Source organism: Benincasa hispida, chromosome 8 (assembly GCF_009727055.1).
Source record: "Benincasa hispida cultivar B227 chromosome 8, ASM972705v1, whole genome shotgun sequence".
NCBI lineage: Eukaryota > Viridiplantae > Streptophyta > Magnoliopsida > Cucurbitales > Cucurbitaceae > Benincasa > Benincasa hispida.
In genome coordinates this window covers 17542438-17568326 of record NC_052356.1, presented here as the reverse complement: position 1 = coordinate 17568326, position 25889 = coordinate 17542438, and the positions used below count along the sequence as shown (strand labels likewise).

Sequence of the window (25889 nt, the reverse complement as noted above, 5' to 3'; positions counted from 1 at the left end):
ACTTCTCTAGGATTTTAATCTGATGCACCAACGATAGTTTGATGTAGTTGCGTATTGGGCCCTAAAATTCTAGATTTCATATAATTCAAGATCGGTTTCGATTTTCTCGAGTATATCAGTTGTTCAGTTTCAATTTTACCTGGAAGTCGCTCAGACCTTGAATTTTGATCTTCCTCAACTACTTTAGGACTTATAAGAGGGAAATAAGCCCTCCAAGTGGAGATTATCAACTCCTTGGAACCCATTTTCTTCTTCATCATTTCTGTCATTTTCCAACAGTCACCTTGAATTCATTTTCACGTTTCAAGTTATAACCTTAAAAATGGAAGTTCTTCTAAGTTGTTTTGGCTCTAGGATTTCTTGTTTCACGGAAGTGAGTGTTGATGAATGATTTCCACATAGGAAAATGGGAGGTTACCCTAGGGAAAGGCTTGAAACTTGAAGATTTATCTCAAGTTCATTGGAGCTGCAATTGTCTAACATTTCTTTTCTTTTATTTATTTCTCGTAGTTATTTTTATTATGTTCATTTATTTCCAATCTAACTACATTACAGCTGGGTTTTTTTTTTTTATCTAATAAAAATGTTTATTTTGTCATTTATCATGAGCTAAATTGCTTTAAGGGTTCAACAATGTGCATGCCCTAGGATCTTTATGGCTTAAGTAATATTACACTTCACACCAACTTGATTTATGCATTCTCTTTATTGAAATTAAAGTTAATATTAGTAAATTAACCTGGCCACTTAATTTAACAATATAGTAGAACTTTAATGTTAAGAAGGCTAAAGTGTAAACAGATCTCACAAAGGGATATGGGATCTTGCCTAGGTATAGGAGGGTTACGTCACCTTAGGAATAAGAGACACCATAGGGTAAAGAAACTGAACTTAAATTAATTTAGGGTTCAGCTACCCAAGGGAATATTCGTTGGTAGCTACTTGTAACTCCTAAAGGAACTGGACACCAGACTGAATAGGTATAGATTTTTTCGCATGTATATTTCACTGTCTTGGTTGGGGGTGTTTAATGAACCAATTGTTAGGGTTGATGCCCTAAATCTTGTAGGGTCCTATAGTTTGAAAACACGTGTATGAAATGAGATAGTTTATTCACTACTATCTATGAAATATGAGATATTTTAATTACATTAACTACAAACCAATAAACTAAGATCTCTGGTTATCGTTATAACTTAAGCATGTATGTGGAGACATACAAATGGATCATGCCTTAAGTGATAACCTAAATGGTTTGTAATATATGGATAAAGGAGGGAAACCTTATCTTGGTGTGATATGGCCTGCTTTGTAGATGTTACAAGTGTTGTAAAGTGCTACAGATGATATGATCCTAGTCATTCATGTGGAAACATACGAGCGAGGGTATCCTATACAAAGGAGTTTGTATAAGACCGTACCACTAAATATTTAGTCTTGTTATATAACGGCACTCATGACAAAGACTTTCATTTCACTAGGATGACCATAGGTAACATGACCTTAATCATGAGTGAGTTGGGAGCTCCTGCCTATGAGAGCGATCCTTTGATTTACATGGGTGTGAGTGGCCAGATGTACTTACGAGCAATTTGTGAAGGGTCATCGTACTGTTGATTGGTTATATCCAGTGGACACATAAATATATCTATAGTGCGAAGAGTGCAGCTGTCGATTTTTAGTGGAATGCCCGACAGTTAACGAATGGTGGATATCATGATTAAAGAGTTTAGTCAGTTATTCACGTACTGTTGGAGCTTCAAGCTACAGATCCATAAGATCCCCTTGGTAGTTCAATGGATTCATGTTGAGAATCAGTTTTTGGCTTAGTTTGAAGTGTTCAAATTAACAAAAGGGATTTTGATTATATATGATATAATTAAATTAGTTCAATTATATGTGATATAATTGATTTGATATATTAGATACATTAATTTGAGAAATTACTATAAATATGATTTATATTAAATGCAGTAAAGGATAGAAAGAACTGTGGTTTAAATATTACATATAATGTGATATTAAAACTATAGGTTATAAATATAACATGATAAATTAGCTATTATATTTGTTTATAATAAAATAATTATAAGATAATTGTTTGGTTGGTTATTAATTTCTCCCTTAACCATTGCAAGTGGGAAATTTTAAATCAATTTTAATAGTTCATGGATAAAAGTGAAAAGGTTTCATTTTTTTTTATAATGACATCACATTTGATTGAGTGAAAGAAAAAGCTATACGATAGTCTTTGAGAGAGTGAACGATGAGGCATTGAGTTTACTAGACGACAGCTTCTTGTTTATTATACGATCAAGTACCTAGTCTATACGATAGACTTAGACATTCTCCCACTTACTCAATCATTTACTCGATCGTAGATTTCCTCGTTCCCTCTACCAAATTCACATAGAGCCCACACCTCTGGAATTATCACATTGAGAATACCTAGGTAACCTCTTGGCAGTGCCGAGTGTTTCTGTTTGAGGGTCGAAGATCGAGTTTTACTCGATAGTGTTCGAGGATCTGGCAGTTCGTGATTTGCACTGGTTGTTCGTTGCGTTCGTGAAATTGATCGAGTTTGTTGAAACACATGACTAGTGTAAATTGAGAAATACTCGAAGAAGAGTTCTTCAAAGGTATGTCACTCGATTTCCTTTGATTTTAAATGAAAAGCATGATGTAATTTACTCGATGATGCATAACTGTTCTTGTATGTTTGTAAATGCTTTGTTCTTTCACAATGGGTTTGGAACGATCTTGCTTCTGTTCACCAGTTCTCTTGTTTAAGAGTTCCTTCACCAACAACCTGAACAATCCGGATTACCCAACCCAAAATGTAAGGGTTGAGTTGGTTTAGTTTTATTCTTGGGTTGGCTAAAAAAAAAAATAGGTTGACCCATCCCAACCTGATTATATATATACATACACATATATATATTTCTCTTTGTTTAAAGCTTGATTAATTTGTGAATTCTTAATATTTTTCTTTTAAAATTGTTATGATATTTGTCTTTATTTAAAGTTTTTAATGAATATCATAGATATTTGGTATTTAATGTTTGAATTTTACGAGATTTTAGTTACTAGTTATGTGTTGCAGATAATTTTACATATTTTTAGTTAAAAAGAAAAAAAGTTTTAACCTGACAACCCAATCCGAATTTTAAGAGTTGAGTTGGGTTGGGTTGGAGATCTTGTTTGGGTGTTTTGGGTTGGTTGGGTTTTTCGAATTGGTCCAAAAAATACCCCACCCCACCCCAACCCAACTCATGTACACACCTATTCCTAGTGTGATGTGACCGCGTCACTTTCGATATAAAGTTTGAAAGGTTGAAGCACTGTTAGGCCTGTTAGATTACCATTATTTATTGTTTTATTTTTTACCTCGATTTCTACTCATTCACAACACAATTCATTTTGGTTACCTTTGGTTGCATTAAATTTACAGTATTGATCAAATTAAGCTATTGTTAGTCCTGTGGGTTCAATACTCTGAATACTTCGAGATTTTTACTTATTCGTCAGTGTATGCTTGCACTTAGACGTCACTTTTCTAAAATAGTTTACTTTCCATAAATTTGGTCGATCAACCTAGGTCTTTATAGTCCATAAAAGGTGTTGATTTCATCTATAAAGCATCAATGGAATAATCAACCACCAATCTATAAACTCTTAGAGTTTTTACTGTTTTCTATATTTTCATTTTTATGTAAGAACGCTCTAAAGAGTTATTGTTTGATCTTCTCTTATCTTGCAAAATCTCTTTCGAGTGTTTGATTTGAACGAACAAGCACAAGGTTATTGTTCATCTCGAAGTAATGGACTTAACTAGATTGGGATGCGATTTTGGAGAATTTTCTCGTGCTTTCTTTATTTTTCGTCTCTTGTACCGCTTTCTTCTTTTTACAACAATTCATTTTATATCTCTAGCTACTGGTGTTCATACCTTTACATTAGAATAAGTTTTGTATTATTTTTCTATTTTTTGGTAATATGAGTTCGTTTATTCTCTTTGTGTTCTTCATTTTCTCCGAGGAGTCGAATATAAGTTAAATTTGATTCATGTGGCTAAGTGTTGGTTAGGGTAGATTGCAAGTGCAATCTTATAGCATACAACTTAACCCTTCTCGACTCGAAAGGGCAAGGATGCAGGCTTATCTAGGTCGAATGCCAAATTGTGTATGGGTCTAGTTGGGCAAAATAAACGTGGGTACATAGTCCATCAGAAGGTTGAAACTTTATTTTGAATCCATCTTTATTTTATATCTTTTACATCATATCTTTCTCTACTGGTTTCTTACTGTGTACCATCACTTAATTTCTTTATTTCAGAAGCACATCACAAATCAAATCATTCAAGTTCTCTTACTCGAATTTTTTGGTAGAGTTTTTCCACAAAAAATAACAAAAGCTGGAATTATGGTGAGAAAAGGAAAAAAATCAATCTACACTTTTAAACTTTAAACTAATAATTCTATAAAATATATTATGTTCAGTTTGGGCAAACATCACATGACACTTAGGGGGTGTTTGACTCACCAACATGAGTTGAATTGAGTTGGTATAATATACCAACTCATTGTTTGGTCTACCAACTTTAAATGTTGGTGGAGTTGAGTTGGTATATTTTACCAACTCACCCCAACTCTCCCTTCTTCCCATGTTTTCAGTGGCTCCATACATTGGCCACTGCTACATTCCAAGAACTAACTCTAGTTTCCGACAACTACCTCCGATAATAATTCCGGTGATGAAATTCAACTCCGACAATCACCTCTGACGACAGCTATGGCGACCAACTTCGAGCTCCAACAACCTTCGCATGACCAACTCCGACAACCAGTTATGGCCTCCGATACCCACCTCTGGTGACCCAACTCTGATACCACCTTTACGCTACCAACTCTGACGACCAATTGGCTCCAACAACAAACTCTGATGACCAACTCCGACGACCACCTTCATAGGCTCCGACAATCACCTCTGACTACAAACTTCGATGAAAATCACATTCGATAGTCATCTTTGAGCGAACAACTCCAACGACCAACTCGATGTTCAACAACCACCTTCAACAAAAACTCCGATAACCAACTATAATACCATCTTCATGCGACTAACTTTGGGCTCTAGTTGTCACCTTCGACTACAATCTCTAGTGAAAATCATCTTCGATGATCAACTTCGACGACCACTTTCGCTCGACCAACTCTGGGATTTAAAAACCACATCCGATGACAAACTTCGACAAGCAACTCCAATACACCTTCACGTGACCAACATTAGGCTTAGACAACCACCCCTGACTACAAATTCCAGCAAAAACCATATCCATTATCAACTTCGACAATTACTTTCGGTTACTATAAGACTGATGACTGTTGAAATATGTTGTAGGGTTGTTGATTATATAAAAAATATTATTTTGTCTACATTAAGTGCAATATTTATACGTAACGAATTCACATATCAAATGAGTGTTATGAATATTTAGACAAGAAATATGTATGTAGTTGAAAAGTATGTAACATATAACAAAAGAAAAAAAAACCATAAAATGAAATTTTTTCTGGGAACATTTTCTAGCAAGAATTAGTGAAAAATAAAGATTTGTTCTCTGATAATTCTCCAAATTTAGAGGAAATAAAAGTGAAACTGTTGAAGAAATGTGGTGACATTCCATTAGTTGTTACAACGATGAGGGAGATTTAATTAAAAAAAATTCATGACATAGTAAAAATATAGAGCAACCATAGGAATAAAAAGATGATAATGAAATTCATGGAGAAAAATTAGATAGAATCAAAAGTTTTTATTTCGCTTTAGTTTCTCATTTTATTTAACCATATTTCTACAAGAAATGTAATTAGTTAATTGTTGTCCATTGCCCAAAAAAGAAAGAAAGAAAGAAAGAAAAGTTTTAAAAATTAAAAGAAAAAAATTGCAATCCCTATTTTTTTCAAACAAAGATGAGTAGAATTATTGAATAAAAAAGTTTCAAAACAAAAATAGTAATCATAAAAGCATATTATTTAGAGTTAAAAAAACTGTATACATATGAATTCAATTATGCACCCCAAACACAAACATATGAACTAGACCAAATAACTCTCACCCCAAACATAAACATATGAACTCTACACATATATGAACTCGAGACATCCCATCTCAACCCTGTTCCCTAAACAACCCCTTATAATTTTATAGAAAATTCTTATAAATAGAAAAATCTAAAAAATATAAAACACTTTTGGAACTTTTTGTTATATAAATATTTTTAAATATATATATTTTTTATATTTAAAAGGCCCTTCATTTTATCGATTAAACCTTAAACTTTTGTCTTAAAAAATAACCCTAAACATTCATGAATGAATAAATTGATTTTAATTGTCTTAGAGAGTATTCATTGATAAAAAAAACTTCAAAATTAAATTGATATAATAATAATAAGTTTTGAATTTAAATTGAAACAATTCTTTTATCCTGTAATTTTTTTTTTAAAAAAAAAAAAAAAAGCTAGCAAAGGATTTGAAAACCTTGAGTTCGGTTAAATTCCATTTTCCCCAAAACCAAGGATACAAAAATCCTGATGCAACTTAATCATCGCTTTCTTTGAAAACTTCAGTACCTGCAGTCACAGTCCCTTGATATTCTCCTGGCTTTCTACTCTAAAACCCGCCAAAATCGGCAGAATCAAATTGAGACAAGATTGGGCGTGGAAACTCGGAAGCCAGAAGAGAACGGAAGTCCGGTGGCAGAATTTGTGATATGAAATGGACCCAATTGTAGCAACAAAGGAGCTATCATTTCGTGTCGGTTTTTCCGGTCACAGCGGTCATCTCAGGGTCGAGCCTCTTTCAACTGTCGAGCGCTCCAACCCGATTCGATCGCTCCCGGATTTCATACTTGTAAGTTGTGTTTTCTTATAGTATAGCCCTTTTTGAAGCTTAAAGTTAGTATGTGGCTGCTTGCAGTTCTGTTTTGCAGTTGATTGTTTTTTGAACATTTCCGTTTTAAATTGTTTTTAGGGTTTATCAACATTATACTCTTTTTCATTTATGAGCATTGGGTTTTTAGAAATTATGCAATCTTGTGCATGTAGCAATCGCGGTGTTACAATTTCACTATAGCGTGTCTCCATGATTAAATTGCGTGCCACTTGCAAGCAAAAGCAAGCAAGGCGTAGGTGACGACACAATGGGCTATCTCGGACCCTCCACCCACATTTGTTTGAAAATGATTTTATAAAATGTGGTTGGAGAAAACATTTTTAAAGCATTTTTTACCGCATTAATAAAACCAACCATGCGTAAGCTTAAAAAGCATAGAAAAGGTCTACGATCATGTTGATTGGACCTTCCTAGACAAGGAGTTTGCATATTAGTGGAGGAGTGTTAGTTATTTCGTTTTCGTTAATGGGAGGTTAATGGGTTTGATCAAGGTCTCAAGAGGTTTTAGATAGGCTGACCCTCTAACCGCTTTTCTTTTCCTGCTTGTTGTGGATGTCCTGAGTAGAATTGTTTCTGAGGTCGTTGAAGGAAAACTTGTTGAGGCCTTTAAGGTTGCCAAGGCTAAAGTGCCTTGTCGATGTAGTAGGATTAGAGTAAAGAAAGAAGAAATCGTGGACTTTTTTCCCCCAAGATTTCGCAAGCACGATTACTGATCAAAGAAGACGCCCAAGAAGAAATAGTTGGTATAGGCAACAAAATCAAATTTGCTCCAAAAGACAGTGTTGGAACTCTGACTCAAGTGATTCGGAAGAGGAATTTTAACGTTAGAACTAATCAAGATCCACATTGGATATTTGATTCTAGCGGTTTAAGCGATGTAGATGTAAATGAAGATTGGAATACAGTTCGAAAAATAAAAACAAATCGACATTACCAAGAAAAAACTTGAAGATCTAATCAAACCAGTTTTTTTCAATAAATTATTGTGAGAGTTGGGACTGGATGATTCAGAAAGTGACTCAGAGTGTGAAAATTATTATGGCCAACATAAAACAGCACCCATGAATCATTACTACTACACCAATTCGAAGGTTGAATCGATTTCAAGAACAAGGTCAAATTTGGATGAAAACATAAATGAGGAGGAAATTTGGACAGTAATGGATAAAACTGGTAAAGATTGGAGAAAATTCAAGAAAAACAAGAATTGCCTCGAAGTTGTGAATTTGCGCACAAAAAAGCCAAGAGTCTCGGTTAAAGAGTGTAGGTGAACATGAGGAAATAAAAAACGAAAAGCAGTACAGAACAGAAGTTGATGAGAACAAAGATAATAGAAAAAAAGGAAAAATCCAAGCTACGAGGGAGACCAGCCACACAAGGAACAAATGAAGCGAAATTTGAAAGTGAAAGAAAGTCGTTGAAGAATTTGATATAAAAGGAGAAAGTGTAACTAGCTTGGAGCTTATGCGACCCAATCTGAAGGTTATAGGGAAGCCCGTGTTTTGTTATTTGGCTTGTTTTGTTGCATTTTTTGTCGGATCCCAGAACTTAAGGACACGACTGTACAACTTATAGAATCTATTATATTCAAATAAGGTCGTGCATTCCTCTGGAGATGTGAGTTTGCGAGGTCTGTGTGGAGTTATTTTTTTGAGGTGTTTGGCTTCATGTGCGCCCTCCATAGGGATGTGAGTGATATGATTGGAGAGTTCCTCCATCCACCTTTCCTGAAAAAGACCAATGTTTATGGCTCGTTGGGTGTGTGCTATTTTGTGAGATCTTTGGGAAGAGAGAAATAATAGTGTGTTTAGAGGTTTGGAGAGAGATCCAAGTGCTGTTTGGTTCCTTGTTAGATTTCATGTTTCTTTGTGGGTTTTGGTTTTGAAGGTCACTTGTAATTATCCTGATTGCACAATTGGAGTTCATTTCTTTATTGGGGGCTTCCTTTTGAGAAAAACTCTCAATATAACAGTTGAGGAAAAGACGTCCTTCAATTTTTCTTGCATATAAAGATGTCCTAGATCTTTGTTTTTCCCCTTCAGCAAGGAAAGATTTCTTGCCAACCTAAGTACATTGATTAAGGCATTAGTAATTTTCCTTATAGATGGAATGGTTGAATCTCCATCTCCATATTTATAATGTGATTTTCTAAACAAAAGGGATGCTTCTTAATTGCCACCAAGGCATCAACTTTGCACTGTATTTATTACCTAGGAATCAACTTTGCACTGTATTTATTTTTACTTTTGTTTCAAATTCAGCCACCTGCATTTCCTAAGGAAACTCCTGAAACGATAAAGAACTACATAGAAGAGACTTATCTCCAGCCAAGGTTAGACCCCGATGAATTCTCCCCTGAAAAAGTGGGAAGACAGTGGGATTTTGATTGGTTTGAAATGGCAAAAATATCCTTGGATCCATCTCAGCCAAGATCTGTCATGGTTCCTACATGGGTGTTGCCATTTGAACGCCCCAAGAAGGATGGAACTGCAGGAGGGACGTGGGAACCTGATTCTCTGCAGGTACTGCTTGATTGTAAATCAACGTTCTCAGCTATATTTACTTATGACCGACTTTCCAATTTGACTAATGTCTCTCATTAGGTGGATGTTTCCGAGTTAAACGTGGAGACTCAGGATTCTGGTTCACAGCCACGAGTGCCTGGACCAGCAAAAGATTTTGTAAGGGGAAGCATAAATAATCGTCCTTTTCGACCTGGGGGTTTGGACGATTCCCAATCTATTGATAGAATTCTTCCTGATGCAGCTTCTAATGGTGAGTGGGTTCATGAAGTTCTAAATGGTGGCCCTGCTCAATTTGTTCCACCTATTTTAAAGCAAGGATTGGACCTTGGTGATCTCAAGGTAATTTCTCTTATCATTGAGAACTATCAAACCAAATTCTGTTACTGGAGAATCTGTTGACTTTGTAGTTTGTTTATATTTATACTTTGCTCCTTTTTTTTTGTTGTTATAACTTTCTCTTTTGGGTTGTAAGGAATATCCTAACTCGTGGAATGTTTATGAGGACCAACGTTCATCTTCATTCAAGACCTCACCAGTTGAAAACCTGGTTTGTTATAATACCTTTGTTTCATTATAAATTGTTGAAAAGTATTTTTGTGTTTGGAGAATATTTATTGAACACCTTCCTTAATGAGCATCTTCGTTATCAAGTTATCCTGTTTCTGACTGAGCTATCTGCCAATTTCACAGCAGAGTGAATTGTCTGTACAATTTGATGATTTGTTCAAGAAGGCCTGGGAAGAGGATGCCATAGTATCTGTGGAAGATGGTGTGTGTTCTGGTATCTATAAACTGAAACACCATAATCTTAAATTGACGGTCATGTCCACGAGAGTGTCTTTTTGATACATAATGATGAAACACTGAATTCTACCATATTTGTATGTCACGAGTCACTTTCCTGCTTCAACTTTTTTCTTTTTGCCCTTAAACTTATTCCAAAAATGTTATTTTTTAAAGAAAAAGAATACAAAACTTTTTATTAAGGAAGTGAAAAGAGTCTAATAATCCGAGATACGAAAGGATACAAGGAATAACACATAACATTGATTAATAAAAACAAGAAACTTAGAAGAGCACAAAATTATAAAGAAGTAATGAATGCGGGCCAATTAGAATAGATATCTTGAATTGAAAATCCTTCAAACATTCATCTGTGCATTGAAAATTAACCTTCGTCTTCTTGGTTGGAAATATTTGCCTATTGGGTCTAAATATGTCCAGTCAGCATGTTGTCGTAGGAAACTTTATACACTTACAAAGCTTTGGCCTTTGAAGACTGAAAACAAGTTAACCACTATTCTTGTTAGTTGGTGCTTCAGGAGGTTGGTATGGTGGTATGACAGAATTGTCTTGGAATGTACTATAGCTGTAAGCATGATACACTTGCATGAAGGAAAACTTTATGTAAGGAGAATATATTCTTTTAATGAAAGTATGGTTCTTGTTGTTTGACTCCCTCTTTCAATCTCTTGTTATCTATTATAATGGTCGAGAAGGTCAATCACCGAAAGCAGAATCTATCAAGTCAGAAGCTCAAGTAAATGAGCTCGAAGCCATTAGCATTGCACCTGCACCTGGAATATCTGCGTTGGATGAAATTTTGTCCCTTGAATCTGGAGGATTGTCATTAAGACCCGATCAAGCTACTGATGGTGGAGGACAAAAGAGGGAGGTAAGTAGTTGTTTCAATCAGCTTTACATGTTAGCTTTTCATTCTTTTCTCTTTGTCACTGTTGTTTGCTTTGATTGATGAGCAGGCTTGGGTTGTAGTTGGTGACCGTGAAGAGATCTCTTTGCGCTTTCATGAGCTTGTACCTGATATGGCCCTTGATTTTCCTTTCGAATTAGACACTTTTCAGAAGGAGGTAGTTATTACTATTATTTTCTCAAGCAGAATCGAGTTTTATTTCTACAAAATATTAAATTTACTATAACCCAATAGCAAGCTTTTGAGTTTAGTGGTGGTTTAACATGGTATCATGGTAGGAGGTTCTATGTTCACATGTTTGTAAATGTCATTTTCTCTTCCATTAATATGGATATTCATTTATTGGGTCTTGTTTAAATTTCAGACCCACAAGTGTCGATGAGTTTTAGTACGAACAAAAGATTAAATTTCTTGATGTATTCAAAGGGAGTTCTTTTATTAAGAGAGAAGAATGAGCCAAAAACTCAACTCAGCCGTTTATATATAGGCTTGAGGGAACATCATCCTAGGGGAAAACAGCTTAATAACTAAAGGTGTAAAAATTACAAGAAATTAAGAATAAAGGGTATTTCTGAAGATTTAAAGAACAAGAAACAACCCAAAGAAATACAAGATTGTTCCAAGAAAGTACACGGAGCCCAAGAATAGATGCCCTACATCAGATCCATCTCTCCAAATGAACTTGTCCTCGCATTAGGTCTGTAAAGAAAACATCCGGTGCATGGTAAGGAAATATATCAGCCACATCGAAGGATTTGCTGATGTGTAAATGGGAAAGAAGATCCATGCAATAAGAATTATTCCCCAGTTTTTCAATGAGAGAAAAAGGGACCAGCTTCTTATTGGTGAGTGTGTTGTGATGGCCAGCTGGAAGGCAAGACATCCAGAAGTGCACCATTACTAAATCTCCAACAGCAAAATCCTTAACCCTATGATGAAAATCTGCCAGGGTTTTCTAAGAAGCATTAGCCTTCTCCAAATGTTCCTTAACTACAGAATGAGTAGATTTGAGAGGTCATGCTTTCAGCATCAGGACTAAGGTCGATAATAGATGGACCGTTAGCTAAACCCATTGTGAGATGAGGGAGAAAAGTGTAAACAATCTCAAATGGGGACTTCCTTGTAGACCAGTTCTTCATGTGATTAAAAGCAAACTCCGCTTGAGCCAAAATGAGGTCCCACTGTTTTGGCTCATCACCACATAGCAACGGACAAGATTGCCAAGAGTGCGATTGGTTGTCAATTATATCAGTGGAAGAAGAAAGAATACAAGAAGAAAAGAAAAACAAGAAGAAAAGGGAAGAAGAATGGAAAATGAAAAGACAGCCCGTGGAAGAAAGAATATGAGGAAAACGACAAGTCGGTGGGTTTAGGGTTAACATTGAAATCTGTGACATAGTATTTTGAAGTTATTGAACATTTGGCTATTTATTTCTCTATCTTCGACTTGGCTATTTATATTTATATCAATGTTATTTGTCGGTGTGAAACTACGATACACAATACATTATGATGCACATACACTTAATTTTAATTTTGATACATTTTGTTTCATCATTCAGGAGCTAACAACCTTGTTAAGGAAGATGTTTGGAAGTTTCTCCATGAGTTTTTTTGGAGAGTGGATTATTGATGTCTCAATGTATAAATCTACATTTTTCTTATTTTTGAAAGGGAAATGGCAAGGAGAGTGAAGAAGTTCAGGTTCATAAGCCTTGTCATGAGTCTATGTGAGACTATTGCTAAAGTTTTGGTTGATGGGTTGAGGAAGACCCTTCCTAGCACGATTTTTAACGTTCAGTGGGCTTTTATTTTGAGGAGACAAATTCTAGATCGGCTTTTATTTTGAGGCTATTGAGGATTTTAGGATGATGTAATTGTTAAGGTTGACTCTGAAAAAGCTTATGATCATGTAGATTAAGATTTGAGAAGATCCTTTTTCCTTGCTACTTCCTTCTTTATTTGGCCTGTCCTTTTAGAAAGAAGGTTAAAACTTCCAAAAGAATCAAATTCTATGCAAGACATTGCCTGTCTTGCATAGGAGAGCTAACACTATGAATTGTACCTAGTGATAATCTTCCTCCTTTATTGGCCGTGGTTCTGTAGGCCCAGTTGCTTTTGCTTTTGTTCGTTTTGTTTCTTCATTCTTATTTTTCTGAATGAAAGTTTGCTTCTTCTTCTATTCCAGACCTATGCCAATATTAAGAAACAATAAAAAAGTTTCCATCCATTTTTCATGATATTTAATACATGAATAATATATCTCATGATGGATGACCGTTGTTGGAGCTCCCTGATGTAGTAGGATCATGGTAAATTAGGATATTTTGGTTAAATCCTTAATTAATTAGGATTATGATTAGTTTCATTGGTTTATAGGATTAGGATTAGTTTCTTTGATTAATTAGGATTAGGATTAGTTTGCTTTACAATTCTCTATAAACAGAAGAATTGTCTTCTTGCATTAATAACTTTTGATTCATAATAAAGAATTCTTTAGACATCTGGAGATAATTCTCCTTTTATCTCTTTAGGCTACATCAATTTGGTATAAGAGCAGCTGTCTGGGACAACATTGACTGCCGCCGGTGGAAGACTGGAAAACTCTTGGCGACACCGATCACAAGAGGGAGCTTCGTGAGTTGTGCTCATTGTTGAACAGTCCATATCTATATAGGAGGAATCCTTTAAATTCTAGAAAGAAAGAAGATACCACTTTTTTTTTCAAGATTTTGCAAGAATGGATTATTACCGGTCAAGGAAGACGCCAAAGAAAAAATATAGCAGTTGGTATAGGCAAGAAAGTCAAATATACTCCTAAAAGTAGCGATGGCATTCTGACTCAAGTGATTCAGAAGAAGAATTCCAACATAATAATTTCTCTCGTGCTCGATTTTCTCAAAAGACCTATCATCATCCACATTGGAAATTTGGTAATAGTGTTGATATAAAGGCCCCCCAGTTGAGGTTGAAATTTGAAAGACTATAGGCAAGGAAAGGATTGGAGAGGATGCACCAGGAGGAGGCTTGACGATGGGCGGCTTCAAAGCGGTCTTGGCATCTAGTAGCTTTGTTATGGAAAATCCTTTGATTTTTTTCAAACCAAAGGTCTGTCAATAAGGCTTTTACTGCATTACACCATAACAGACGGATGGATTTGTGGAAAATGGGGCCGGCAAGGAGTTGAAACACATTACTTTTGAAATCATTGCACAAGATCCATGAAAAGTTGAAGAAACACAACAGCTTTTTCCAACACTAATTTGAATAAGGGCATGTAAAGAAGAGGTGAAGGGAGTCCTCACTATGTTGGAGGCAGAATGGGCAAGCTGTGGGAGAAAAGGAGGATGCTGGTTGCTTTCTCTGAAGAACTTCGGCTACATTCAGCTGACTGAAAAGCATAATCCAAATGAGGATGTTGACTCTTCTTGAACTCTTTGTTTTCCAAATAGCCGAGAAGAGGGGCTTTTCCAAGGGGGAGAATGGTGTTAGGTGGACTTTAAGGGATTTAACGATGTATTGGCCAGTGGTTGAGATGGACCACACTCTTTTATCAAAAGAGAGAGAAAGACTTCTACTTACAATTTTTCCTCAACAAGTCTTGGAAGGCCAACACTTCTTCATCTTTGAGCGACCTTCGGAAGGTGATGGACCAAGAAGCTATGCTACTATCCCAATGATCGGCAACTGAGCCATTGGGGAGCATGGTAATTCTAAATAAGCTTGGATAAAGGATGCCAAAGGGGGAAGGTCCTTCCCAAGTGTCTAACTAGAAAGCAATTCGGCTGCCATTACCAAGTTTGAAAGTGGCCAAAGATTCTACCTTAAGCCATGTCTTTGAGATGCTAATCCATGGACTTTTCAAGCTCCTACCACCTTTTCCTGCCGTGTACCAATCAAAAGCATCCTTACCATGAATACTTCTAACAACTTTGCCCCAAAGAGAGTTTTCCTCATAAAAAAATCTCCATCCCCATTTAGCAAGGAGTGCAATGTTCATAGATTTGAACCCCCCTAGGCCTAGACCACCATCTGCTATAGGTTTTTGAACCAATTCCCATTTAACCAAGTGATTTTGCTTGCTGCCCTTATTGCCTTCCCAAAAGAAGCTTCGAATTATCCTTTCCATTTTAGTTGCTACTCCTTCGGGCATAAGGAAGATGGCCAAGTAATGAGTTGGAAGGTTTGAGAGGACTGAGGTGCATAGAGTGGCTCTTCCACCCCTAGATAGATTGAATCTCCTCCATTTGTCAAGTTTACCTTGTACTTTGTCTAGGACCGGCCTCCAAAAGGAGGCTCTTTTCGAGTAACCCCTAGAGGCAATCCTAGATAATAAAAAGGAAGGTGGTCAGCCAAAACATTCAAAGAAGCCGCTGTATTATAAAGGTCACTGTCATCCACATTAATGCCATAGAGGGCTGATTTATCCCAATTTACCTTTTGCCCTGAACACCATTCAAAAAGCTCCACTGTATGATTAAGTTTTGACAGCATAGTGCTGTCATATTTGCAAAACAGTAAGGTATCGTCTGCAAATTGGAGTATGGAGACTTGAACTTGCTCTTTACCTACTAAAAAACCTTCAATGATGCCGGAGTGGTTGAGTCTGGAAATTAAAGCACTCAGTACTTCGCTGACTAGAAGATAAAGAAAAGGGGAGAGAGGATCACCTTGTCTTAGCCCTCTTGAAGCGGCCACTCTTCCCCTTGGTCTCCCGTCAATGAAGATCGAGTAAAGTGGGTTTTTGACACATCCCAATATCCATTCTATCCATTTCTAATTGAAATTCTTGGCCCATAGCACTTTTTCTAGAAAATCCCAATCAACTCGGTCGAAAGCTTTCTCCATATCAAGTTTAAGGATCCAACCCTTCTTCTTTTTTGCTCTATACTCTTCAACCGCTTCATTGGCTATAAGTATGGGATCCAAAATTTGCCTTCCTTCTATGAAAGCACATTGGGAGGGAGCAATGATGCTGGGCATAATCCCTTTCAATCTCTCAACTAGCACCTTAGCAATGACTTTGTAAATTAAGGAGATTAAGCTAATGGGTCTGTAATCATTGACCTTGATTGCTACTTCTTTTGAATTAAGCATATGAAGTTCTCCTTTATACACACATTGATCTTGCTATTCTTGTAGAAGTCATTAAAGGTATCTTGGAAGCTTGACTTTAGAATAGACCTAAATTTCAGCAAAAATTCTGTGGTGAAGCCATCGGGGCCTGGGGCTTTGCTTTTGCCAAGGGTTTTTATGGCTGAGAAGATTTCTGTGGCTGAAAAATTATTTTGCAGGAGGAGATTCTGATTCGAATTCACACAAGGCCAATCTAGGTTTAAAGGAAGATGCCTCTGCCCTGGTGAATTTAGAAAAAGGCTATTGTAAAAATTGATTATTAGGCTTTCAATTTCTGCACTTGACTTTGTTGACACTCCTTGCTCATCAAATAACTCATTTATAAAATTTCTCCTCTTTTTTGCTGCTAAGAATTTGTGGAAAAAGCTTGTATTCTCATCTCCTTGCTTGAGCCAATTTAACTTACTTTTCTGCAATAGGTTAATTTCTTCCAACCTATATAAGGCCATTAGTTCTGATTTTGATGAAGACCAAACTGCATAGTCATTGCTGGAAAGGGGGGAAATCTCGGCAAGAGTGTCCCAATTTTCTATTTCTGCTAGCAGCCTCTCCTCTTTCTGTTTTATTTCTTCCTTATTGCTGTGATGCCATTTTTTTACTGTTGTTTTCAATTTTTTCAGCTTTTGATTTAGTACAAACCCAGCCCATCCGTGTACTTTACTGTCAAACCATGCTTTCTCTATAATTTGGGTGCAATCTTTGTTAAGTAGCCAGCTATTGCAAAACCTGAAAGGTGAAGGACCCCAGCTGAAAGAGCCGGCTTCTAATAAAATTGGGTAGTGATCTGAAAAAATTTGGGCTTGTCTATTGGTTATAGAATTTTCAAATAACTCATCCTAATCTTTTGATATGAAGAAACGGTCTAGTAAGGATCTTGAAACAGTGATGCCTTCCCTTGACCACGTAAATTTCCCATTACTCAACCGGAATTCCATGAGTTTTGCTTGCTCAATGAATTTATTAAACTTTCTCATGCCTCTAGTACTTCTACCCAAGGGGAATCTTTCGTGTGCCCATCTTGTGATATTAAAATCACCACCCATACACCATGCCTCTTCACAACCAAGGAAAGTAGTTCTTCCCACACAAATTTTCTTTCTTTGTAATCGGTTGGCCCATATACATTAGTGACCCAACAAGTCTTTTTACAAGTAGTGTTGCATTTAATTGAGAGGGAGTAACCACCTTTGAGGGTTTCTACTACCGAAATCAAATTTGTGTCCCACATTGTCATGCCTGCCAGAAGTACCAAAAGATTCAACAAATTCCCATCCATCATCTTTAGAACTCCATATAGATTTAATGAAACTTGCATAAAAATTTTTCTTTTTGGATTCTTGAATTAGCACTATTGGAGGGTTAATTTTCTTTAAGAATTGTTTAAGGGCCAGTCTTTTATTATTGTCTTTGAGGTCTCTTGTGTTCCAGGATACTATCTTCATTTTTCGAGAAATGTGTTCAATGCCAACCAATGCTTAGTCCAGTATTAGGCTACAATCAGTAACTAAACTCAGTAGATATGCTGGGAGGTCAGAAGGGGTTGAAGGGGGGACTGAATGGGCAGGGTTGAGGGTTTTTATCCCAGAAGTAAAGTCCTCCTCTGTTTGAAATAGAGTAGTTAGGTCAGCAAGCAGGGATGCTTCCGAATTTGACTCTTCTTGATCTTCTGAATTGATGAACCAATCGTTTTCCTCAGTACTGATACTGAAAGGGGAATCAGGAGGGCAATCCTTCTCATTGATTGCTTGAGGTTTAGGGGGGAAGATTGGGATTTCTTTTGGTAATGGTCTAGCCGGGTTGGAAGGGGGAAGAGAAGATGGATATTCTGACATGGTAATAAAAGGTGTTCTGGAAATGATGGGATTCTGGCTTCTTGGAGCTGACCGGACACTGAATTGAGGGTGATGCTGAGGCTTTTGGGGGTGTTCCCTCAGATGCTTTCTTCTGATAAAATGCTTGGGAAAAGTCTTGAAGAGGCAAGAGGGGTGGCGTGCTCTGTTCAGCCGCTTATGGTATGCTTTGCAGAGTTTAAGGGTTGGTTTAGTGCTAAGGGGAGGAGGAGGAGGCTTGAAGGATGCAGAGACAGAGGTAAAGGTTGCTCTGTTAGGATAGGGACACCGAGGGCAAGGTGGGGGGGGGGGGGGGGCACAGGGCAGGGGAAGAGGAAGACTGGAGGGTTAGTTTTGGGTTCGGACTTGGTTAAGACATGCTCAGAAGAGGAAGAGGCTGAAGGGAGCACCACGTTGCAAGGGATAACAAAACTTTGCTTTCTTTTTTCTTTTTGGCGCAAGTGGCTTTTCAGATTAAAAAGGGAGATATTGGCTGGTACTCTTTCTCTTTCTTTTCTTAATGGTAGAGATGGACTAAAGTCTGGCCGTGGGAACATGAGGGGTTTTTTGTAATTAAACAAGGTGCCTAGCGGGAGAAGCAATTTAATTCAGGAGACTTTTCGGTTTCCTTTTAGATTACAAAGTTCCTCTCAGATGGCTATGGCTGCAAGGCAGGGAGGGGGGTTTTTCGACTTCCTTTGGATTAAAAAAATCCCTCTCAAAAGGCTGCGGCTGTGAGTTGGGGGGGGGGGCTTTTCAACTTCCATTCTTCCTAGATTTGCTTCGTCAGAACTTGAAAGGCGGTTTAACACCTCTTTTGACAATGACTTTTGGGATTTTGCATTATTACAAGTTGGCTTTTCGACTTCCCCTGTTTCTCTCATAATGAAATTCGAAGTCTGTGGCTTGTGGATCTCTTTCTTCTTTTCTGCTTTTACGCTTGGACTTCGTGAAAACTTAGGCTTGGATTTAGTTGACAATAGGAAAGACCAATTGGATAAATCAATTAAATCAATTTGGGAGGAGGCATCTTCATCCTTTAGGGCTTCTTGTAATCGAACTAGGTCTATTGGGTTGGAGAAATCCTTAAACAGGACTTTAGAAGGTAGTTTTGAAGGCCGATAACAACAAGCAATATCACCAAAATTTAAGTAAAAGCTTCCACAAATTTCATCCTTAATTTTAACGGTGGCTGGCATGAATCCACATAAAATTTTCCTTGACTTGAATTTTAGCTTCTAAACAGTTGATGAGATTAAGAGTTTCTGATACAATTGCAATTAGTCCACCAAAATAAGCCCCAATTGCCTCGAAAGTGCTTCTACACCAATAATCTAAGGGAAGGTTTTTGATTGTAATCCATCCCCCATAACCTTGCATTACTGAGGGCCTTCCATGAATAAAAAGGTTCCATTCTTTCAGAAGAAGATGAAAGGGACTGTACTTAGTCCATTTGCCCTGAATTGGCACTTTTTCGGTGAGGTCTCCTTGGCTGAGTTTGATGAGAGCTTTGTCTGCGAACAGAGGATTAATGACAACATTGGTGCCTAGACACTTACTTAGCTCTATCGCAATTTCCTTCCACCTGTTTGATGCCATAAGTCTTGAAATAATCCAAAGATTACTAAAATTTTCAGGCAAGACATCACCATTCTTCTTCAACCAGAAAGCAAGGTTGCTCTGTTTCTTCACGGGTGGAGTAGGGAAGGGTGGAAGGGGATACATTACGGGGGGTAGGGGTTTAGAGGTTTCTATAGGTTCGGGAGAGGAATTCCCACAAGAAGGTAGAGCGGGGCTGGTACTACCGACCGGTCTCTGTTTAGGAGAGGGAGAAAGTGAAAGAGAACTAACCTGGAAAACAGGGGGTATTTTGAAGTTTTGGATGCAACCATCGATCATTTCCTTAAAGTCTTGCCACCCTGCTTTTTCGTTGCCGAACGGGATATGGATGTTCCTTCTTCCTCCTGTGATTGGCCATACAACACATTCTACAAACCATTTCTCCTTTGCACAAAATTTGGCTAGCCTCATGAAGCTTTGATCAACTCTTTCCTTTAGTAAGAAAAATTCAAATGTGGAACCATATAGAAGTCTGCGAAAGCTCTCTAGAAGCCATTTAGTTGAGGTTAAGGAGAGAAGAATGGACTGTCCTTTCTTTAGGTCTTTTAAAAGGAAGTTCGATCCTTCTTGCTCCATAAGGAAGATGTGGTCAAGGATGCGGCAAAGTTAAAAGCCATGGCTGGAAACAGGGCAGAAACAGAGTAAGAGAGGAGGTCGGGGGAAGGGTAGGGGCTGGAAGGAGGGCAGAAGGAGAGGGGTGAGAGAGGCGATCAGAGGGAAGAAAGGCTAGGGAGGGCATGGTGAGCTCCGGTGGGGTGGTCGGAAGGGAGGGTGTGGGGGAAGGGAGAAAAGGAGGAGAGNAACAGGGTAAGAAAGGAGGTCAGGGGAAAGGGAAGGAGCTGGAAGGAGGGCAGAAGGAGAGGGGTGGGAGAGGCGGTCAAAGGGAGGGAAGGCTAAGGAAGGCATGATGAGCTCCGGTGGGGTGGTCGGAAGGGAGGGTGTGGGGGAAGGGAGAAAAGGAGGAGAGAGGGGAGAGCATTTTTTCCCCGCTGAAGTTTTCCAAGAATTAGTGCTCTTGAGAATCAATTGGCAAGACTTTAAGAACCTCAAGGAATTCAAGATCCATTAGCAAGAAACCAACATTTTAATCAGCCCATTAGAACTAACGAAAACCATCACTTGGGAAGAGATTTTGGATGTCAAATACCGGGATATATGATGGAGGATTCAGAATCTTCGGATGAAGGCTTTGTTGAGCATCATGAAAACTTGAATATGGCTCGAAGAAGATATTATGACGAAAGAACACCCATGAATCACCCCACCATAAATTTGGAGGTCGAAATATTTTCAAGAAAACAGAAATATTCAAATAAAAACATCTATCAGGAGGACTTTCGAAAGGGAATGGATGAAATTTGGATTCTTTTAGGGAAAATTAAGAAAGGCAGAATCATAATCGTCAAGATTTTTCAAGAAACCATCAAGAATTACATTTAATCATTCAAGAAGATGAAGAATACAATCAAACGAACTATGAAATTTTGCAGGAAACAAACACAACAGAGAACAAGTGCGAAGATGGAGAAGAGACACAAAATAAAACGTGAAATAAAATCACTTGACAAAAAGAAAGTAGAACATGCGAGGAGGAGCTTGCATTCGAAGAAGAGAAAATTGATGAAATCGAGGAAGGATACGCGAAAGATACACTTCAGGATCCCAAAAACAAGGTTCATAAACCTGTCAAAGGTGTTCTTAGGCTGGAAATTGAGAAGCATCATATTTGCCATGTTGACAATGAAAACATGTCAAGGTGGTAATGTGATCAGATGATATGATGGATAGTCTGGTTGATTCCACATTTAAGAAGCTCCAAAATTATGGTTCTGATAGCCATCATCTTTGTGGCAACTCGAAGATTTCTCATGAAAATGTCGATACAAATGCAAGTGATTTCCATGCACTTGATGAATTCCAATTTGGAGCCCACTCTCTACAATCCAGTCCATACCCAAATTTACTGAAATATGTAAAACTCATCTCCAATTGGCTTTTTCTTCAGACTTACAAAATGAGTTTTTCTTCATTACCTAAGGAATATGCTCATGTTTCACCAGTAGTAGATTTTCCTTCATTGGCATTGGATGAAAATTTGTTGTTCTTGCCATTGGATGGTCAGAAAAAATTTGGTTTGAATGGTTTACTTTTTTATTTCTATCTTCATTTTTGTTTCAAGAACTCGAGAACAAGTTTTTTTTAGGGATAGAATGATGTAGTAGGACCATAGTAAATTAGGATATCTTGGTTAAATCCTTAATTGATTAGGATTAGGATTGGTTTTCTTGATTGATTAGGATTATGATTAGTTCCCTTGGTTTATTAGGATTAGGATTAGTTTCTTTGATTAATAGGATAGGATTAGTTTGCTTTAAAATTCTCTATAAATAGAAGAATTGTCTTCTTGTATCGATAAATTTTGATATAATAAAGACTTCTTTAGATTCTTGGAGAGAATTCTCCTTTTATCTCTTTAGGCTACGTCACTCCCTTAAGTCGAGAGACAAAGGAACCGTTCTTTAGGGTTCAGGTTATGGAATGGTATTATGAAGCAAAAGGAACCGTTCTTTAATTTTGTTGAGTTTGTGGTGGGAGATGGTAGAATCATAAGGTTTTGGGAAGATCAATGGTGTGCTCCCCAACCTCTTGGGATCTTATACCATGACATCTATGTAATTTCCTAAAAAAAGAATGTTGTGGCCGTGGACTGTTGGAATGATTTGAATTAGGCTTGGGACCAAGGGTTGAGGAGAAGGCAAGATAGAGAAATCGGTAGCTCTATTACTCTTGCCCAGTTGCTGACTGATTGGGTGGTGAGTAGTACCAGGGATAGCTTACGCCGGAGGTTGGAGGCTTGGGGCAAGTTTTCTACCAAATCCACATTCCTGAAGATGACTATGGGGGTTTCGATAACTAAAATTCCTATGGTCAACCTTATTTGGAAGTTAAAAATTGCTAAAACAGTGAAGATCTTCCTCTGGTCTCTTGCTTACAGAAGTCTGAATACGGATGAAAAGCTCCAAAGGAAGTTCCCAAATTGGTCTCTCTCCCCCTGGATGTGCTATCTCTCCCTTCTATGTGCTATCTTTGTCTTAAGGAGATGGAGACCGTGGATCACTTGTTTTTACATTGTGAGTTTGCTTCTAAAGGATGGAGTATTAAGTTTGGGGTGGTTAGTTTTCTCCCTAAGAAGTTTGACGATTGGACGATGGATGGAAACTTTTGTAGAAAAGAAAGAATTCTTTGGAAATGTGCAACCCTTGCGCTTTTGTGGCATCTTTGGAATGAAAGGAATAGTAGGATATTTGATGAAATAAGTTTATCTCTTTTGATTCTTTTTGGGCTCTTTTTCAGCATACTGCCCCTTGGTGGTGTACAAATTACACAAAGCTCTTTTGTAATTATAGCCATTATTAACAACTGGAGGGCTCTTCGGGGGGATGGGGGGTGGGTGCCAAACCCCACCAGCTGTTCTTTTGCTTCTTTGTTTGGTATATTTCTCTGCTTCTTATATATATATATAGATAAAAGATGAATTCTGAGTACAAAGTACATTGGTACATCTATTGGAGAAGCATTGGTCGAATGTATGTGATTTAAGGGTAGAAAATAGGTCTTTTTTTAGTTACTTGACTCAATAATACCAGTGATGTTTGTTTTGGACTATTATTATAATTTTTATAGCACTTTACTTGTACTTTCGTTTGTCTTAAAGAAGCGTTTTTTCCTCTCCCTTTTTCTTTTTTCTTCCTCCATAAAAGGCAGGAATAACAATCAGTGATCTAACTTTGATTAATAGAGGTCTTTTTTTGAGCACTAGTGAATATGGTGGTTTATTGGGAGATACAATTGTTTGGCAGCTTATATTTTGCTAATTTTCTTCCCCCAATCCATATAATAAAGGTTCAATTGTTTCTGTTAAACTATGTGTCAGCCTTTTCAATCTCATACTTTCAATGGTTCTATATTCCCGCATCCATATAAGAGTTAGCTCACTATTGTGGTTGAAATTTGTCTGAGCTGTTGTATTTTTTTGGTAAAGAAAGATAGAGAAACTTGGGTTTTATCTGCAATGTTAGTATTTTTGCTAGTGTTCTTCAGTCAGCTCCCTATAGATAGATTTTGGTTATTTTGAAAGTTATTTTGTTTTACAGAGGTTGATCGGGCCTCTGGGTGCAGTATTGACGGTGAAGAAACCTTATGCTTGGCTTGGTTAGGTGTTTCTATTTTTAAGGATGAAACCAAATCCTATGGAGTGTTTTTAGAAGTTTTTAGCTGCTCCTATAGGCTCCTAGTTGTTCTAAGCTATTATTTTTTCTTTTATCGAGGCATATTTCCAATATAATTTTCTTTGTTTTTTGTTCATCCTTTCATTCCTTTTGGAGGTGGTATCTTTTGAGCATGAGTCTTTCTTTTCATTTATTCAATGAAAAAATTTCATTTTTGTTAAATTATTATATATAATGGATATTAACGAGACATCATTTTCCTTCCATTCTGTCTGCCACCCAACATAGTTCCGTATTTTAAATATCTGATTATCTATCTTTTGGTGGTGTTGCTGATACTTGATATTATTTTCTTTATGTAGATCTTGTAGTAATTAAGACCTAACACTTTTATTTGAAAGAAAAAGGCGAACCAAAAGACTTATTAGCTGTGGAATGAATAATTTTCTATTATTGTTTTGTGACCATTGCAGGCTATATATCATCTTGAAAAGGGTGATTCTGTATTTGTTGCTGCACATACTTCGGCTGGAAAGACTGTTGTTGCAGAGTATGCATTTGCTCTAGCCACCAAAGTATGACCCAATACATCCAAATTCACTATCACCTTTATGAACAACATAGTTGAACCTAACAGTTGACCATGCACTCGAGAGTCCTTTTATTTGTTTTTGCATATTCTTATTCATTGTAAGTGGAACTATTTATTCTTTGTGAATGCTAAGATTTTATTTCTGATCTTAATGTCATACAGCACTGTACCAGGGCCGTATATACAGCTCCCATCAAAACCATCAGTAATCAGAAGTATCGAGATTTTTGTGGGAAATTTGATGTTGGACTTCTGACTGGCGACGTTAGCCTGAGGCCAGAGGCTTCTTGCCTTATAATGACCACCGAAATATTAAGGTCAATGCTTTATCGAGGTGCTGATATTATTCGTGATATTGAATGGGTAAAGGAGCTTATTATGTGTTCATCTTTTAAACTGTAATTTCCTCCCTCTATGAGGACCTTTTCTGTTTTAAATTTTTGTCGTAAATTTTAGTTTCATAATAATATACTAATAAATTACATTAATTTATTTTTTTGCTTGCATGTTTATGGAGATAGGTTATATTTGACGAGGTGCATTATGTCAATGATATTGAAAGAGGTGTTGTTTGGGAAGAAGTTATCATTATGCTTCCAAGACATATCAATATTGTCCTTCTTTCAGCCACGGTATTGTTCTCCATTTAAGTCTCTACTGGTGTGAAGGCTAACTTGGGGGTGTGGGGAGCTAAAATGAGATATTCTTCCGTTATCTTAGTTTCTCTCTTTCCCTTTGTTTTAGAACTTTGAGGGCCACGATAATTCTACCAATAAGATATCCTAAAGTTATAGCAGTATGGACTATAGTGCTTGTTAACGTGGCAGCATAAATTGACTTTTTACTGATACTGTTTCATCTTCAATTTTAGGTTCCAAACACAATCGAATTTGCTGACTGGATTGGTAGGACGAAGCAAAAAAGAATTCATGTCACTGGGTAAGAAGAGATTTGAGACTTCTACTCCTAGCAGCCATATTTGGGAGCTTCAGGGGTTCTTTAACAGATAGTTAAAAACTCATATTTTGTAAGAAATAGTGTTTTGACCTAGAAATTTGTATGGCAGCGTAAGTTCTAAAAATAGTTTTGAGATCCATATTTGGATTATACACGCACCTAAAATTTATGATAGGATTTATTTTTCTTGTCCTTTTCTTTTCCCTACGCGCTTTATTTTATGGATGCTGTAAGATTGTCTTAATGTGATTTCTAGTTACTTGTCTTGACATGAAGGGATTTATTTATTATATATTTTTTATTTTTTTAACTGTTATTTTATTATTGTTGTCTT

The 25889-nt window shown here is 37.0% G+C and overlaps 1 protein-coding gene across 5 annotated transcripts in view; it reads left to right on the top strand.

Annotated features, from left to right (window-relative positions):
• The first annotated feature begins 6566 nt into the window (after positions 1-6566).
• LOC120084213 (DExH-box ATP-dependent RNA helicase DExH11) overlaps positions 6567-25889 on the top strand; it is a 50187-nt gene continuing 30864 nt past the window's right edge. Inside the window, exons 1-11 of one of the 5 annotated variants that reach the window (XM_039040113.1) lie at positions 6567-6914; positions 9218-9478; positions 9560-9820; positions 9954-10028; positions 10172-10262; positions 10981-11156; positions 11242-11349; positions 24480-24581; positions 24761-24961; positions 25120-25230; positions 25470-25537. In XM_039040113.1, the coding sequence (XP_038896041.1) occupies positions 6780-6914; positions 9218-9478; positions 9560-9820; positions 9954-10028; positions 10172-10262; positions 10981-11156; positions 11242-11349; positions 24480-24581; positions 24761-24961; positions 25120-25230; positions 25470-25537 (1589 nt within the window). In that variant the 5' untranslated portion in view covers positions 6567-6779. The remainder of the gene's footprint in view (positions 6915-9217; positions 9479-9559; positions 9821-9953; positions 10029-10171; positions 10263-10980; positions 11157-11241; positions 11350-24479; positions 24582-24760; positions 24962-25119; positions 25231-25469; positions 25538-25889) is intronic. The other 4 variants (XM_039040112.1, XM_039040110.1, XM_039040111.1 and 1 more) reach the window with 4 other exon arrangements.